The 19,408-nt window shown below is 34.3% G+C and overlaps 2 protein-coding genes across 2 annotated transcripts; both read right to left on the reverse strand.

The window, feature by feature from the left end:
• Window positions 1–4,296: 4,296 nt before the first annotated feature.
• Window positions 4,297–15,289, reverse strand: LOC113239889 (molybdopterin synthase catalytic subunit 1). The gene is made up of 3 exons (XM_026477051.1): window positions 15,031–15,289; window positions 12,031–12,146; window positions 4,297–5,151 (listed from the first exon to the last, which is right to left on the reverse strand). Exons 1-3 carry the CDS (start codon window positions 15,157–15,159, stop codon window positions 4,929–4,931), a joined length of 468 nt encoding a protein of 155 aa, XP_026332836.1. The 5' UTR covers window positions 15,160–15,289; the 3' UTR covers window positions 4,297–4,928.
• A 106-nt stretch (window positions 15,290–15,395) lies between these two features.
• Window positions 15,396–16,959, reverse strand: LOC113239891 (molybdopterin synthase sulfur carrier subunit-like). The gene is made up of 2 exons (XM_026477052.1): window positions 16,928–16,959; window positions 15,396–15,685 (listed from the first exon to the last, which is right to left on the reverse strand). The coding sequence occupies exon 2, from the start codon at window positions 15,675–15,677 to the stop codon at window positions 15,411–15,413; it is 267 nt and encodes an 88-aa protein (XP_026332837.1). The 5' UTR covers window positions 15,678–15,685; window positions 16,928–16,959; the 3' UTR covers window positions 15,396–15,410.
• Between the last annotated feature and the right edge of the window lie 2,449 nt (window positions 16,960–19,408).

Below are 19,408 nucleotides of genomic sequence, written 5' to 3' on the forward strand. Positions count from 1 at the left end.
CGAACTGGTCGTGAGCTTGATGGTAAGCCACATGCAATGCCACTTCGGAGAGACCTGAGGCGTATTGCCACTGCGCCCGAGACACCCTGAGACGTAAAGTTAAGAAGTCCCAAAATCGGAACGTAGTGATGCTCATATTACTGCTTGGCGGCAAAAACACAAAGATTCCAAAGGCTTGATGTATAACTGAATGTATTTTTTTTCCTGACAACCTTTTTACTAAAGGCTATAAGATTCCTGTAATTCCAACAGTCAAAACCTACAAAAAGTGATTTAAAAGACAATGTCAGGTAGGAAGCTTCATTCGCATCAAGCATCTTCTAATTTGGTTGAGTATTACTTATTTGACAGCAATTCGTCGTCTTACGTTCTCAAACTCGTATCTTAAAGCACAAGTTACTGAAATGCAGAAAATGGATTGTATATACAAACTTTGCAGGCTAATTTCACATCACATTGCCTTCATATTCACAAACTGGCTTTTACCTATTATTGAAGTAAAGCATCCAAATTAACCTTTGATATAAAATTTAAAATAAATAGAAAGTTTTGTCATCTCCTGAATAGTAACTCTTTATAAAATACGAGATTGAGAAAGTAAGGCATTGAATTGTTTTGGATGTCGGATGGAAAACGGGAGTAAAGCTCCTAGTTTGCAAGTTACACAAGATGTTATAAAATCCAGATTTTATTTAAAATAATAAGAGATTTCCATACACAATTCCAATAGGACGTTTGGTAAGTGTTATTCGATAACTGTGTTCCGAATAACATTTGTAGTCTATGCCGGTCGAGAAGTTCGAGTAATCGAACGGGTGTGACGTCATTTCGGTTCGCGGGGTCTACTCTGGATCTCCGTCCGAAACAATTACTGTCAAATAAGTAGTATTCGACAAAATTAAAAGACAAGTATCCAGTATGAAGCTTCATTCGCATCACGCGTCTTTTCATTTGGTCAAGTATTGCTTATTTGGCAGTAATTGTTTCGGACGGAGATCGAGAGTAGAGCCCCGGTTTCGAATACGATAGTTTGAGGTTCGATTCAGCTATTGTGAATAAAAATTAAAAGAAATTATACGATACCTAATCGAATCGATTGACCTGCTGATTCGGTGCCGCGCTCTATTCAGGCTCTTCTTGTAAATAGGTCGACGTATATACCCTATTTAGTTTTATAAATAGCACAGTATATGGCTATATTTAGTTTAGTCTATTGTTTTTTATAGTGTTAGCTCCGTCGATACAATCGACGATGACATTATACTAAGATGACTAAAACGAAATAAAATTGACAAATGATTAAGGATTTGACGTTAACATTTGATATTATTGCGACTTTTTCGGATCCTGGATAATTCATATTTTAAACTAAAGACTTTACACTCTCTTACGGAAATACTTAAACTGAAGTATCTTACGCTGAAGACTTAAATCGAAACACTGCAGTAAAAGAGAGACTAATGACTAGGCAATATGGTCTCTGACCTTCGAATGTTCCATGCGGAACGAAGGAAAACAAAAAAAACGAGAAACGATGACATAATTGAATATTCTTCTTTCTAGCCAAGCAATAATAGCACTTATGACAGTTCGCCTACTTAAGACATTGCCGTTTTGTCCAAAATAATTGACAATGTTTTGTGTGTTGTTTTGAACGATTAGGAATATCAGGAAATGGTAACACAATAAACATCTACAAGTATCATAACAAGGAACATTTATTTATAATGTACTTGTGGTAACAACAAGTTTATTATGCCTTTTCTAATAAGACTCGATAAAAAAGATAACAAAAAAAATTACTAACCCAATCACCAACAAAAGAGGAACAAAAACATAACAATAAATTGGTATCGATTCCAGCAAACTAAACCTAATTTAAGTTTAGTGCATCTGTGTATTTATCAGAGCTAAAAGAAGATTTAATTGTAGTTCAGAGCTGTCAAATTGGTAGACGCCCATAGACTATACTTAAACTTAGATGACGTGTGTTGAATTTTAACACTAGTTTTAAATATATTTTCACTAATAAATATTATGGATTATGTATGTTTGAAATAAATTATTACTACTAAAGTAACGAACAACTCACATCGAATTTTTCTTAATTATGAGCTTTCGCGGCGGACGCTCCATCGAAAACTGCAGCCCGGTCATTCAGTATAGACCACGAGGTCGAACACGTCGAGCAAAAATACGCGAGTTATGCGGTATAAGGAGGAGGTACTCATTTCGATTGTATTTTTTTTGTATATATGTTACGCGATAACTTTTTTTTAACCGCATTTGTGAACCGATATTGATGACCTTTTTTTTGTTCTAAAGATGGTACCTCTGTAGTATTCCCTTTAAATTTGAAGAAATTATTCCACCTCTAAGGGTGGCAAACTAGGGGATGAATGACTTTTGAAGTCGGTTAGTTTAGTACTCTGTACTGACATTATAGTTAATATGTACCGTGAGACTCATACTTTTCTATTTAAAACTTGACATTAGTGACGTTCGCTATAATTTTTATATATATTTTTACAAAACTGACACCGCCAATAACCAAAAAGAAGAAGACTACTGTCAAAATGCTGTCAAAATTTGAGAGCACTAAACTTAAATAAAAATTTAGACTAAAGAGATGCATCATGTGTTTGTCGGAATTGACACCATTGTCCATTTATATTAATATTTCTAAATCTATACAAACAACGCGATAACATCGCTATGTTCTAAATAATCATATCATATCATATGTGATATTTTTCTATGAGCTTATCTTTGAGATATCTTTTTTAGGTAACAACCAAAAAATATTTTATATTATGGAAATTATGTATAACTACATTTCTACACTGCATCACACTTTAAATAATAAAGTAACATAATTGAAATAGTAAAGTTTTTGGGAAACTGACAAATAAAATGGAAATTAATTAATTTATTCATTCCTTTCCAATGTGTAATACCAAAAACCTAAACACTCGCTTTGATAACAATAAAAAAAAGAAAAAAGAAATACAACTTATAATATCACTACTTTTAAAGTGGCTCAAACCAAAACCAAAATAAAAAACGAAAATAGTTCACTTTTGACTTATTGCCCAGCTACATTAGAAATTTGCTAAATATTGTTATGAAAAAGATGCACTCCATTTAAGATCATTCCATTGTTTAAAAAGATCCAGTCACAATTTTGGTCTGGAATACGGTTTGTCGGCTTAGCGTGCCAGTTAATTTTGCAAACCACGCAAAAGGCCACTATTCTGGAAAACCTTCGGTATGTCGTTTTTCACATCAAATACTATGTTAATTTTTATTTATTGACTCTACGTTTTACTAATATAATATTCATATATTTTTTGTGAAAATATTGCACTAGTTTATTATTATTTAGACAAACGACGAAAACATAAAAAAAAACCTTCGATATGATTACACTGCAGGTTCTAGTCAAGTTAGATCAAAGGAATTTATATCTGTGTAATATTTTGACTTATTTGGCATCAGCTAAATGGTACGTTACTTTTTTTAATTTATTTAGTCGTTTCCCAAAATTGTAGTTTTAGTATTAAGTCACTTTACTGTTGAGGATGTGACACGTAGTATACAAGCACAAATAACGTTCTCTATTATTTATCCATTTAATTTCCACTTTAATATAAACTGTAATCCAAAAGTTTATTGCTTAGGAGAAAATAACAATAGAATATTTATCACTAATTACCCTTGACCTACCAACAAATAGACGACGGGTCTTAGTATATAAAACATTTAATTTAAATTGCAATGTCATTGCAGTACTGCTTAATATTGCTTGCAACAATATCAAGACCTACAAATTCACTATATTCAGCTTCTACTGGAAACTTAACAAAATGCACCATCTTCATCTTCCAGTGAAAACTGCTTGAACACCAGAGTAATGGAGCAGACTCAGCAAGTATATAACCCGTAACAGAGACGAAATAAGGGCCATCCCTGGCCACTCATCAGGCAAATGGGCCTTATATAATATTAAATATCAACTCTCGTTTGCACTGAAATCACAAATCAGAAAGCTGAAATAGTACAGCGCAAACAACTGATCTGTATGTACGTCTCCGTATATTCCAAAAATGTTCTGTATTTATTGTAATAAAGATAATATCTGTAACTATGGGTGGCTGTTCCATTTGGTGGTGTGGGAAAAACAGCAAAACATCCAATTACAAAACAAACGGAATCACATTTCAACGGTAATTAAATATGTAATTTTTAAATCTTCGTCCATTATAGCAAAGCTCAAGTTAAACTGATCGATTTGAAGTGAAACAATTGACGACACACGTCACCGTAATGATTTGGCAGAATAGTTTTCAAACAAATTAAATGATATTTCGTCTCTATTTCTGTTATATAGTCGATGAGTAAGTATCCTTTACTGCCAATATTAATTTAAAACAATTCACTTAAAGAAATATACATACATATATTACAAACGTGAAAATAACTTTGATATACGAAATGATAACTACGACAACGTAATATACTACTTAATAAAATATGATACACCATCCTGTTTTTCGTTTTACAAGTTTTTAATAAACAATCATGCCATAGTATATAGAATTACGGTACGGCATGACTGACAAGCGTGCTGTCGGTCGACCAAACGAAGACTAAAGCGTTTTAATTCAAAGTAACAGTAAAGGTGAGTGCTGCCACCTTACCTATTTCTGACGCCAAGCAGTAATGTGCGCGCACGACTTGTTCACCCCGTCACTCTGTATTATAAAATTGTACATTTGACCTCCTTCTCACCTGATAGAAAGAGACGATGAGGTCGATAATGGAGCATGCACACCTAAATAATTCCTATCTCGTCGTAGTCGTCTAGCAAACTAAATAAAGTAAGATTATTTTGATGCTGACTGTACCGCAGGAAGTTCATAGTTAACCTACTGTGCCTGGGGCACAATCTGTGAATGATGAGTACTCCACGCACATTCGCGGTTCTCCTTCCAAACGGGCGGCGTGTCGGCGTACACCTCCCTCTTCCAGATGGGCACCCGCGCCTTAAGCCGATCGATGCAGGCCGAGACCGCCTCGAGAGAGTCGCGGCGGTGCGGGCTGCTTACTGCTATAACCACAGACGCCTCGCGACAGGGGACTTTGCCTAATCTGGAATTAAATTAATAATGTGCCAGAGAGTGTGGCTAAGGCCTAATCCCCCTCCATAGAAGAATGGAACATGTAATAGGTAGATTTTTTTTTATAAATATTAGACAACATCATATACTAAGTAGCTAAAGCACTTATGTTATGGATTTCGGAAACAACGAAAGTACCATAAACACCCAGGTCCGGGACAATATAGAAAAGTTAGTTTCTACATCAACCCGTCTGGGAATTGAACCCGGGATCTCAGAGATGGCGACACCATGAAAACCGATGTGCTACTCGAACACGGGGTCGTCAAATTTTTTTTATCACTATTTCAACAAAATGTTGTTGCTATAATCTGTGTTTTTTTTTTTCAATAGGTAAACTATTTTAACGCAGCTTACTTAGTCTTAAGCCAAAGTATGCTGCAGTTTAATTTGTTATTCGGAACCTTTATTACTGAATTAAATATTGCTCTCAGATTATCGTATCGTAGTAGTGTATCGTAGGTTTTCATTGTTGATAAACCATTAATAAATAATTGTCAATTTAAGAAACAAGACATTTTTAATGGAATTTCCCTGTACTATAATGAAAATTGTCCAATAGTGTAGTAACTTACAATATCTAAATTGTAAGTGTGAAAACTGGTGTGTAAGCCACTCAACCACCATTTTTTGTTTATCTTAAATATAATTAAAAAAAATAAAGATAAATAAAAAAATTACATAAATATTTAATGTCTGAAATTTATGTATTTTGTATGTCACACGACTTTGTTCGTCCCTCTTACTTGGTATTATAAAAAAGTCTAACTACACAATGAACGCAAATTCCACGCCAATTCTTGTTTCTCTTCCATTGGCATACAGCATATACATTACTTTATAAATGCTTCTGAACAAGGTTCGCTATAATAAATTACGTATTGTATACAACAGGATATATGCAATTCAATTGAAACTAGATAAACCACTAACGGCGGCCTTGTTGTATGTTGTGAAGTAATCAAAATAATGATTGGTTGTTTCTTTTTTGTTTGAACACAAAACTGGTTACAAGTAGCTTCTACATAGACGTGTAGAGATATTACTCCGCAATGCAAAGCAGGGTTAGCCAACATGTTGGTTCTGATAGCTTTCTTACAAGAAAAGTGTAAAGAAATTCCAGATGAAATGAAATTATTTTTCGTGAAATTGCTCCATTAGTTTGTCATAAAAAGTCGTCGAAAACCAAATACGAAAAGATCCGACAACAAGCACATAGAAAAATCCGTCTAGTCCGCATAGCGTCTGGCACGGTTTGCTAGAAGACGTCGGTTCGAATCCGACCGGACCGAAGGATTATTTCTAAGTGTTCGTTCTTTGTATTAATAATTATAAATTCCAGGTTTTTGGTTGAATTTTATATTTATGTAATATAATTAAAGTAAATTAGGAGTGTACGAAAAAAGTCGACGTATCATTCCTTTCCTGGACCCCGATTCAGAACTCTTCGGTATTTTAATAACCGAATCGTTGGATTGGATATCGTTGTCGAATCGACGGGCGTTTCCGAGCTATTCAGAACATTCGAGTTAAAAGTTCGAGTCGGATTCGGATAGATATCGTTATCCAACAGCGTTTACGGAGTTATTCGGTGAAATAGATTATAAGAAAAATGAAGATCCTTTAATATACATTTTTAAGACTTTAAAGGCCTAAAATACAGGAATGCATTAGTCATTGCATTAAAATAATTAAAATTATTAATACAAAGATCGAACACTCAGAAAAAATTCCTTCGATCCGGTCGGATTCGGACATCTCTCGCCAGGACTGGTAGCTGTAAAACTGGGTGATAAATCTGTCATAGATTTCTCATAGATGGCGCTACGACTAAAAAGTCGTTGAAAGACCAAGTACAAAGACACGACGCAAGCACATAGAAAAATTCGTGAGGTCAGTTGGTTCGTTCCGTGGCTTAGTTGGTATAGCGTCTGGCACGGTATGCAAGAAGACGTAGGTTCGAATCTGACCGGATCGAAGGAATTTTTTCTGAGTGTTTTTTCTGAATGTTCGATCTTTGTATTATTAATTATAACAAACTAGTGGAGTAATTTCACAAAAATAATTGAATATCAATTCAATAAAAATTTAATAAATAATTAAAATTAATCAAAATCCAGACTTTATTTAAAATAATAAAGAGATTTTCATAGTAAATTCTTGCTTTGTAAACAATAGGACGTTCGGTAACTTTCATTCGATAACTGCGTTCTGAATAACGTTCGTAGCCTTTGCCGGTCGAGACGTTCGAGTAATCGACGGGTGTGACGTCATTTCGGTTCGGTTTCGAATACGACAGTTTGACGTTCGATTCGGGTGTCGTGAATAAAAACGAAAAGAAATCGGTCGGCACCTGAGTTAACGTAACGTTCTGAATCGACCCCCAGTACGTCTAGCGCAGCCTGGGCAGCAATCCTTTTCACCACGATGGCAATCATTATAGTATATGCTATACAATAAGAAGAAAAAGCTTAAACATCTAATTGACTTGAAAAGTTTCTTGAAACGTCATTTACTAATGATGCAACAAGGAAGTAATACTAAAATGAATTTTAGTTACGGCTCTCAGATAAAAGGTTAAGTTTGATAAACATATTTCTTCTGATCTATTAATATCAGAACCAAAGAGCCCGTTTGGGGGGTCAGGCATCTCGGACATTAACATTGAATCTGTAAGTCATTTATGGATTGTTTTGTTGTTTACAATATCATTCATATTGTCAACGAGAATTATCGTCCTACCACAATGTTCGTTATCTACATACGTTTTAGCAATGACGAAAAGATAATGTGACCCTTGGACGATGTAAGAATTGACCTTTTTAAAGGCATGTATTTAAATGATCATTTTAAATTTGCAAAAGCAGCAGGCAAAAAATCTAAACGGTCATCTTGTTTAACGATTGATCTTCTTTCTCTAGACATAAAATAAATTAAATCGATCTATAGTCTAATCTGTTCTGAGCTACGCAATGAAAAAATGTTTGATTTGTATAAATTAGTTTTGATAGTTTTATGTTGGGCCTCAAAACTAAGACAAATTAGCATCAAAAATAAAATATTAATACTATTTTTAAAACTAAGTAAATGTTGATTTTATTTTTACACTAATATTATATTATTTATAATATAATTTGACCTGAAAACATGTTCTGAAACGCAAGCAAATTGGCTTCTGCTTTTTCACATATTAACTTAACCTAACCTACTGAATGGTGGGCGCAACCAAGATTTATTAGGAAATCAATATCAAAATTGTACTGGATAAAAATGTCAAAATCGTTAAAAGACTTTTCTTTTGATAAAAACCAATGATAAAAACAGAGGATCAAATATAATTTTTGATTATTAAATAATAATTTAGTGTGCTTAACATAATAATAATGTTACCTTGAATGCAGTTCATTTATAATTTATACGTAGGTCAACTAATATAGATGAAAGAATTAAATACATATTAAACATTAAAAAAAAATCGTTTATTTTAAAAAGCGCACATTTACAATAGATTAATTATTTCTGCATTCACTACATTCACATTTACTCTGTTATTATCTTAACACAATGGAAACGATTTATTGAGTACCTTGTAGTCCAGTACCCAAGAGCTAATTATGTTTATCTATAGAAATGGGTAGTAATAAACGCTTCGAAGAGTAAATTAAAAATGAGGTTATTCAAATTATAAATATTACTGCGTTATTTACTAAGCTACGGAAAACTTTTGTGCAAATAAAAATACGAAACAACCGAATGAAAGTTCCGAAAAATCTTGCTGACGTTATACTACTCTACCAACTTGGTTTATATTTTACCGAGAACTATTGTTAAGTAATAATAATAATGTATTTAATTATTAATACAAAGATCGAAAACTCAGAAAAAATTCCTTCGATCCGGTCGGATTCGAACCGACGTCTTCTTGCATACCGTGCCAGACGCTATACCAACTAAGCCACGGAACGAAACAACGGACCTCACGAATTCTTCTATGTGCTTGCGTCGTGTCTTTGTACTTGGTCTTTCAACGACTTTTTAGTCGTAGCGTAGTGGTATGGCGTCTGACACGGTATGCAAGAAGACGTCGGTTCGAATCCGACCGGATCGAAGGAATTTTTTCTGGGTGTTTTTTCTGAGTGTTCGATCTTTGTATTAATAATTATAACAAACTAGTGGAGTAATTTCACAAAAAAATAGGTAATTGAATATCAATTCAATAAAAATTTAATTAATAATGTATTTATTTTTCTCCACAAACATAACAACTGAACATGAACCAAAGTAAGATATACAAAAATTGTGTTTATATTATGTTTGCAAAATACTGGTACCTAAACTAAGCAGAAGCTTGTAATACTATGACTGCAGAATTGAGATAAGTATAACCACCTATCATAAATTAATAACCGACCTTATTATATTTCATAAACTTTGGTACATGTTAAATCATTCCATCCCATGGATATACTATCATGAGTAACAACATAGATAATTATCGGTAAGTTAGTATTTCTTTCGCCAGTAAGTTATTTGTTATGCAACGCTGCAAAAGTTGTTATTTGACGTGAGTTCTTGTATTGAAGGCTGTTAAGATTGAAGAACGAGTGAAGCGAGTGGTTCAAAAATAGAATCTTGAGCGTAGCGAGGATTTCAAGGCGACGACGACGAGAGACGCAAAACAACTTGGCTCCCGAGCGAAACAACTTTTCATTTCACTATAGCGACGAAAATGGTAGATGAAAGAAAAACAGTTGGAACTCATTGGTAGCTCAATGGTTGAACTATAACAAATCAGTTTTTTTCATCAAAGGAAAAAGTTTATCTTCGGATGTGTTCCGAATTTGCACCTCTTCAATTTTTATTCTTGCTTGTACTTTAAATTTGTGTGATTATTGAAATTATTTGAGTTCTTCGACGTATTAAAATAATTTAATAAGCAATATTAGTTATCGACGTCAATTTAATTTCAACAATAATAAGAATAAAATATGCCAACGGATTCGTATTACATCAATAAATAATGTACGACAAATCGCGTAGTTGAACGTGTCATTATGTTTCTTTTTCATCGAAAGAAAAAGTTAGGTGCACCACCCGTCAAGTTAGAATTTTAAAAACCTTTTTTACGCTAGCGTGGAGAAACGCTATTGCGCGCAGATTTCTGATGAGAAAGAAAGCCTTTCTTACCGCTATTCTCACCGTAGTGAAAAGTATATTATTCGGAAGTACAGTTATTTTTTTCGTAGAATTGTGATTTAAATAAGCTCTTGAATATTTGGTAAAAATGATAATTTTTTTTACTGATCCCAAAGTAAGTAACTGAAGAACTTGTTTTATGGAAATAGGAAACAACGACGGTACCACAACACCCAGACCCGAGACAATGAAGAAAAGTTAGTTTTCTTCATTAACCCAGCCGGGGATCGAACCCGGCTCAAAGATGTCGACACCACTCGACCACAGAGGTCGTCAAATTTTTTTTATCACTATTTCAACAAAATGTTGCTATAATCTGTTTATTTTTCTGTAGGTAAACTCATTTAACTGCCTCTGTAGCAGAACGGTTACCATGCCGGACTGCCACGCAGATGTCCCAGGTTCGATTCCCGGGCCGGGAGAAATATTTGTATGACCTACATTTATTTCTCTCGTGAGTTTGGGTGTAATTTGTGGTTGTCTATGTGTGTGTCCATGGCACCCGCGACACAGGGTTTCCCTAGGGCTATGTTGAGTGTGTGCGTTATTATTATTATTATTATTTTAACGCAGCTTACTTAGTGTTACAGTTAGCCAACGTATGCTAAAATTTAATTTGTTTCTCGGAACCTTTTTTATTGAATTAAATATTGCTCTGAGATTTATTTTCACAGCATGCTATCGGTGTATCAAAGGTTTCCATTGTTGATAACTAATTAATAAATAATTGGCAATTTAAGAAACATGACATTTTTAATGGAATTTCCCTGTACTATAATGAAAATTGCCCAATAGTGTTTACACTTACAATACCTAACTTGTAAGTGTAACAGGTGAATGTGTAGGTGTATGTATGTGTTGTTGGTGTAGCTGTTATGCAGGTGTGTCGCACCAGCAACACACCAGTGTTGCATGTTTGTGTTGCTGGTGTGTTGTTGTCGAGTCTAGAGTGTCATAGCGCTACAATAACATGTTCGTTGGCTAAGTTTATCTAGTATTCTTTGAAATACCGCTTATCACTGCATAGGACTGTATTCAGTACGTTGTATGATAATAAAACTCAAGTAATGCTATTTCGCGCAGGTTATTATAATTTTCATTGTAAAATTTGCATAAAAATAGGTTTTTAAGTGCTATAGTTTTTATTACCAGCTTACAGGCGCACCGTTTACACAAGTGTATATGAAGTATGATAATGAAAATGTATATCATGAACACAGTATACAACTGCGTTTATGGCCAAACGGTTACCATGCCGAACTGCCACGCAGAGGTCCCAGGTTCGATTATCGGGCCGGGGGAAATATTTGTATGGCCTACGTCTATTTCTCTCGTGAGTTTGGGTGTAATTTGTGGTTGTCTATGTGTGTGTCCATAGCACCTGCGACACAGGGTTTTCCTAGTGTGGGCTGTGTTGCGTGTGTTATTATTATTATAGTAAGTGGAAATCTTTGTCCTCTGCATACCTATATTTTACTTTATAACTTCATTATTAATTGATTTTATTGAATGTCAGGATGGTGAAACACCATATACAATTATTTTTTTGTGAAATTATTCCACTAGTTTGTTATAATTATTAACACTTTATTATTGTTTAGCAAAACAGACTCGTAAAGTAAATTTAATAATTGTTGTAAAAGTAAACTCTTACCGATGGTACATAGCGATGCCGTGAACAGCAGACCACTCTCTGCGAATCTCCTCGCAAATGGCTTTCATTGCTTTCAATGCCATTGCTTCATATGCTTCGTACTCCAGATGCACCACCTGATGGTCAGAAGTTAAAAAATGACATGGTCAATGCATATGACTTGTAAACAAAATACTATAAATACTAAACATTTGCCATTTACGAGATTTAAACCTTACTATAGCGCATAGTCTTTCTTCTTGCCTATAGCCATTGTCTGCTTAACATATGCATGTAAAACATGGGAACTCAAAACGTCCTATCTCAACAAAACAAGAACCTGCCAAAAAGGGATAGAAAGAAACTATATGAATATAAAGCTCAAAGACCGCAATTTAAGGCTCAGTATTGAGAAAAAGCACAAAGATAAGAGAAGTTGTAAGTCGGGTGTTGTAACTAAAATGGTAATGGGCTGGTCATATCCAGAGAGTCACAGACAGAAGGTGGTCACAGATAGTCACGAACTGGTACCCGATTTATAAGAAAAGGAGACGAGCCAGGCCATCAAAGAGGTGGAGTGATGATATCGTAGAGGTAGCAGGAACACTATGGCCAAGACTGGCACTAGACAGAGTCTGTTGGAAGAAGATGGAGGAGACTTTCACCGCTAAAAGCGGCCCTTACACATAACACTACTAACTGTAAATTAAGACAATACTAACCATAGTAGCAAATAGAAATTGAATAAGTTATATAGTACTGTTGTAAGGGACATATAAAGCTATTATTATTATCGCGCATCGGTTCGCAAAGTGGGCCCTATCGCCTCCCAGTGTGGGCGCTGAAGAGTCCTAGGGGCCTCGAAAGCAATAGGAGGGCTTGATGCTGTCCAGGGGTTGCTATCGCATTTGAAAACAAAAACCTGAATTATCTATATAAAGCACACTACATACTTATATACAATTTTTATTATTATTTTTGTGTTAATATAAAAAACAAGTGTTTTCAAGAATTATTTTGTGGTGGTAGGTGTTTAAATTTTTTTTCTTGCCTAAGTACTAAGGGCGGTGAGCCAAAACTATTTGGGAACCTATGTAGCGAAACAAAAACTTTATACTACTGCTTTGCACATATTTGAATTAAATATTGTAAAAAATAAATGTGCATAAATATATTTTGAAGAATAGGGGAGTCTTTATGGTTCCTCGAGGAACTTTAATTAGGTGGTCGTGACTGTTTTTCGTTCAGGAGTTTTGTTTTTTTATTTTCTATTTGTGTTTTTTATGATACCAAGGGAATGACGGGACGAATGAGTCGTGCGCCTGGTAGTAAGCGACACGCCTGTTCGTAGCGTTTGCTCAGAGATTTAAATCGCAAAGATCTGAAGTGTAATGCCACTGCGCCCGTCACCTAGAGACAAAAGTTGACAAGTCCCATATGCCCATAATTTCACCAGCTGTCATTACCACTTGGCGGCAGAAATAGGTAAGGTTCCAGTTAAGGTAGTACTTCCCTGGACGAACTCTTTCACAAGGAGATCTAATGCTAGGTTTAGATTTAAAAAAAATATTTCTCAACATCTTTCACGTTGTACAAGGCTGTAGTGTCACAGTTATTTATGAACTTTTTCATTTAAATTAACACTTTATTGCTAACTGGTTTTGCACCATATCCACAACAAATGTCTGAATTTGTTACTAACGGATGTGAGGAAATAAGGAACTGCAGTATTTGTAATTTTTATCATTACTGGGTAAGGTTTTACTCTCATTTCATTAGCAAACAATTTCCATTAAGAATGGTAACCCTTTTTATAGAATAGAATAGAATACGTTTATTTGCCAGAATACAGCAATTACAAAGGTCTTAAGTAAAATTAGGTACATTGTATTCAACCTGCAAGCAGATGTGCAAATATTATTGGGATTCAATGTTTCTTTAGTCTCTATAGTTTCTAATTAATGTCATGAATTTGTAAATTCTAAGTATTCTTTATTACTATAGAAGCAATGTGTCAAAAGCCATTTTGTCAATTTTAATTTAAAAGTATGTCCTTGTAACAATTTAATTTCGTTTAGTAATTTATTGTAAATAATTATACACATGTTGAAGCAGTTATTCTTATAAATTACTTTATGGCAACGAGGTTGGTATAAGAGGTTCATAATTTTTGCTCTAGTTTGCTTTTGAATGACTTCACCGCGTGTTTTAAAATATATATGCATATGACTCATTGGTTATTATTATTACTAGGATGGCTTTATTCAGGATCTATGCAATAAATGATCTATCATGATCACCACTCACATGATCATCACACATTCAAAGCCAAGACCAACTGTGTTAAAGAACTGTAGGATTCTCATGGCCTCTACTGTTTGATGTCTCCTGGCTGTGGCTTGTGCCTTCCCTGTATGGAGTTTCGTACGTCAATCAAGGGGCAGCATTGGGTAAGAGGTGTAGAGAAGTTTTACCCGCCTTGTGGCAGAATCTACACTCTCTGTTTCGTCCACTGAGTGGTGAAACGAGAAGCTACAGTTCGACATGTAAAGTGCTATATAAAATGAAAATTTCCCTGATACAAGTTACGCCTTTGGCAAGAACGAGTATATAGCAACAGCAGGTTTTTGTACTCCCAATAGAAATATACTACTGAAAATAATAAATTATAGCTGTTACAAACACCTGTAATTTATGACCTTTAAAATCAACTGCATCAAAATACAAATTGAAACTTTGAAATTTTTTAAATTTAAACTGTTAAATTTAAATGTTAAGTGACTTTAAAATTATTAACAACAGCAAAAGTCTTTATTTCATATAACTAAATTTAACAGTACCAATACCATTCAAGTTACAGTTGATAAGGTTTGAGTTTATCAATGAAGCAAGCTGTGAATTTTGAGTACTAAGTTAACGGGTACAATCACATGTCCCTTTGGGTGTAACATATTTTAATTGGTACTTCTCCGATAATGCGATTTACCTCATTTAAAAACAAAGTTTAACTAGTATTCATACCTTTTTATCCTCAAAATTATCTCTTGTAATTCCGACGAAAATAGACACAGCTCCACAGCTGGGGTCAAAGACCAGGTCACTTATGGTGTCCACGGACAACGCATCCATTGTCAACTTCAGATGATCCATTGTCAGAGTATTTGCAACTTATGAATGGTAATACCTCTCCAAATTTTGTTAACCTTTCAGAGAACTATCACTCTCAATGGTATTTTGTAGACTCTGTATCGATTTGTTGTATGTAACTTCAGTAATAGAAGTGCAGTTTGTAATAATGTAATTTTCTTATCACTTTTTCTTATATTTCTAGTAGTTAATCTTTATGAGCTGCTGCTATCCAATTCTTGTTAATATTTTTACTATTTAAAAGAGGAGTGTTGTTAGCCACCACTCAAGGGTGGTATCACAGCAATATTATCACATTCAGATAAATCAATATCAATAGTGTCTTCGCAAACTTCTTCGTTCTTAGCTAAGAGAATGTTTTTCTTTATCTTTTCAAGGTTAAATTTCTCTGTGATAATATTTAGAAGTTGTCCGTAGCTAAGTTTTTGTGGTAGATAAAGTGTGGATTCTCTGGTACCAGCTAATTCTTTTGCTTGTGCAAAGAATAATACCTTTACTGTAACACCATGTTCAATTTCCATATTTCACTCTGAAAGGAAATTAGCATATAAAAAAAATAGCAGCTTATATTTTGGTGCCTTAGTCATTTTATTGCTCTGGCAACAATATTTGAATAAATTGATAGACTGATGATTACATATTAAGTAGTACACACTACATAGAAACACATGCATTATATATATAAAGGTACAAATCCTGACTCACTTACAAAAATAGAACGCATACTTTCCAATATGGTGAAAACAATATATTTATAACGTTATACACGGATAGGCTCCAAAGCAAAGAATCAAATATGAGGAGACCTGAATGTGGAAAATGTAAACGAGTGATCAACAGCCTGCAAAAACTATGCAAGCAGATGAAAATTTGCTCTAATTCGATTGAAAAACGGCATGTGGGGATTTCTATGGGTGTTTAATAATAATATTTTTAATAATAATAATAACATATTTAATAATAATAATAATAGTATTTAATAATTTGCAGTCAAAATCTACTGTTTATTTTTTACGGCCGTAGGCCGAGGTGTAGCGGAGGGCGAAGCCCAAAGCGTCAGCACGCCTCCCTACATAGGTAATATACGGAGACTCTATTACGGTACAAGATTTCACAATTGTTCTTAATGTAAGGCATATCTCCCGATGTAGTGGAATAAGATACTTATAGCGTTGTTGTATCTCAACCATCTCTCTGTCAGATTCTTTTTCTTGGAAACTATGCCAAAAAGCGAAGTTTAAGGAAAAAATGCCAGAGAATCACTCCAAATTTCTAATTTCAAAGTAGGGAATTTCCTGTACTATGAGTACCAGAGTAACGATAATTCTGAGGGCAATACCCAGAATACCCTGACCAGAACCAATTTAAAAATTTTTTTTGGTTCAAATCAGGGATTGAATCTGAAACCTCCTCATCAAGCGTCCATAGTACTTAATCACTGTGCCAACGAAGAGCATAAGCACACCCCGTAATCTGAAACGTGCCACAGGCTGAGCCCGACCCCACCGTAAGTAGGGTATAGGGCTCGTGAAAACTATAAAAGAGCATTTAAAACATTCAATGTTATTCATATTGAAGTTTATTAGTTACATACTTTTTTGTTTTAATGTAGAAAATTAATGTTACATCTATAACATAAACTTGAGTTAGCAAAAATAAATCTTACTGCACAAATCCTGTGGAATGGAAGCGAATGTGTGAAACCTACACAGTATCATCAAAAATAAACTTATGTCAATGATAAATTATGGAACTATACAATTCACACAACCTTCCACTACGAGGTTCAATCGATACTGGCGCGTAATTGGTGAAACCCGATGACGGAGCATTTGTTTGGCCTCCAAAAATAACCTCCACGATTTTGGTAGACAATAACGTTTATAACCTATATGTAAGATAGATAAAACTGTCAAATACATGTTAATGCACAGTTTATTGTACATTAAGTAATCGCTATAATATCTACATGCTTCATATTTTTCTAGCATGAATTCAATAACAAGACGAACTATTTTCGTTGTTCAATGAGGTGGTTATAATAAATATTGGCCGATTTACGATACAAATCTTACTGGAAATTAATTGAATTACTTACTAAATCCATTGTAACTATTGAAAATATTGTTTCAAAGCAATGATATTTATTTATTAACTTTCAAAAAGACTATTTTTTTGCATTCACAAAAAAATATATTTAACAAAAACAAACACCACCTTGGATTTGACGTGACGTAACGTTTGAAAAGTTTGCTTCAAATTTAAGACGTGTTTTTAACGTCATTTTGTAAGGTTCAGCTTCGTAAATACACTTTCTGTAGGTTTTTTTTTTAACTAAGAAGCAAGCATTTAGCAAGCTATAAATAATATAAAGAAGTGAAATATAAAAAAAAAGTTATTTTTCGAAATACGTGTACTCATTCTTCCCGGAAATACTAATTATTGTCAGGTTCTATATGTTTGTACAAATATTTGCTGTATATACAAAAAAATCTTATAATACGTATGTACAGTCAAGAGCACGTCAAGCTTGAGACTTTGTACTTTGGATCGTTCTTATCGTAAGCGGCATAGAGAGGGATTTAAATGTTATGTGTCAAGCTTAACGTGCTCTTGACCCTGTACATAACGTTGCATTTTTTTGGAAGAGTATTAGGCAATATCGCATAACATAATTTTACAGAAAGTGGCAACACGGGTATGACATAGGGATTCACGAGTTTTTGCTTTGAATCGATTTTTTGGACCGTAATGGGATCATATACCTCTAAATCGATCCACGAATCGGATCGTATGCATTGAATCGATTTTTGTGAAATTTGTACCTAATAATTAAACATGATTTAATTGCCACAATAATAATAATGTTCGAGTTATTAGGTTTTTCGCGATTGTTACACATGGGAAATGAAACTATTTTTCCGGATTTAAATCGCGTATATTTTTTTTTCAAACAAATTAGCGTTTTAGGTCCTTTACAGGTCTCATGATCACGGTTGACTCATGATTGGTGACAGTCAACCGTGACCATGTGGCCTGTAAAGCGCCCGAAACGTTTATTTGTTTGAAAAAATAAATATACGCGATTTAAATCGGAAAAATAGTTTCATTACTTAAATAATAATGTTTTTTTGCTTTTCACGGTTGCCAATCCTTTACAGCTAAGTAAACTTTTTAATAATAATGTCATAAACTTAATGTCCAAAGCAATGTCCTCCTCTTTATTTTCTGTTTCTGTACTTGACTGTTATATACTATGAATAATCTATGGTTGATATTGACTTAGTCAACGTTCTGACTATAAAATTATAAATGCTTGAACTATGTTAGTATTTATTTATTTCATTGGCGACGAGGAGTAACCAAATAAAATGAACAAGGAACAATTTTAAGAATTTCTACAATTACAAAAAAGTCAACAATAACAGATTTCTGACATTTTGCAACAGCTTGTATTACAGCAACGACCGACAGCGGAGACTCCCACGCCAGGGACACCTGTCATGGAACCTACCAGCTCGACAAGCAAAAACAAGTATACAATTATTAAAAGTTTTAAATGTGACACTTTTAACCCTGTGACTGCATCGATAGAAAAAATTAATGGAATTTTTCGAAGCCAAATGTGACATATGGGCCCTAAGTGAAAATGACACTAGGAAAGAATTATAAATGTCATGCTTATCCCCTGACACATTTCACGATTTAAAAATAGCATTCATACCTAACTTTGAGAATAGTTCGTACAATGACATAAAGTCTAAGCTACTCGACTTACATCGAACTAAAATCACGAGATATAAAGCCCTAACTGAATTCTGGAGTTGCTTACGAGGCAACAACGAGACAATGGAACAGTACGCCAACAGGCTTAAGAAACTCCCCACCGACTCTGGCTACAAAGATACAATGTTCGAACATCTATTACGTGATCGATTTGCCGCCGGCTTAAATCACCCACAACTAGAAGTGGATCTGAAACAAAATGGCCAGACCTTCAAGAGGTTCACGATGGAAGAACTGTAGAGGTTACCTTTAAACAGTTTTTCGCAGTAGCTCTGTCCAGAGAGCTCGCCGAAGGTGATGCTGATGGTGACATGCCTGCTACCGCTATTAAAGTCAAAGCAAGGCAAAGTACAGTTCGTCACAACAAACTGAGTATGTTTTTACGTAAACTTAGCTCAAGCCAGTGCCATCGATGCGGTGCACATGAGAGGCATAAGTTCAACACTTGTAAGGCAAACTACCATAG

The sequence above is a fragment of the Hyposmocoma kahamanoa genome, unplaced genomic scaffold (assembly GCF_003589595.1).
Source record: "Hyposmocoma kahamanoa isolate Upper Pololo Valley unplaced genomic scaffold, ASM358959v1 117, whole genome shotgun sequence".
In the NCBI taxonomy this organism is placed as follows: domain Eukaryota; kingdom Metazoa; phylum Arthropoda; class Insecta; order Lepidoptera; family Cosmopterigidae; genus Hyposmocoma; species Hyposmocoma kahamanoa.

Coding starts and splice junctions, on each gene's coding strand:
- LOC113239889 (XM_026477051.1), bottom strand. CDS start 15,159: ATGGATCATCTGAAGTTGACAATGGATGCGTTGTCCGTGGACACCATA. Junction 12,147..15,030: donor ATAATTTTGAGGATAAAAAG/GTATGAATACTA, acceptor TCTGACCATCAG/GTGGTGCATCTGGAGTACGA. Junction 5,152..12,030: donor GGCATCGCTATGTACCATCG/GTAAGAGTTTAC, acceptor ATTTAATTCCAG/ATTAGGCAAAGTCCCCTGTC.
- LOC113239891 (XM_026477052.1), bottom strand. CDS start 15,677: ATGGAAATTGAACATGGTGTTACAGTAAAGGTATTATTCTTTGCACAA.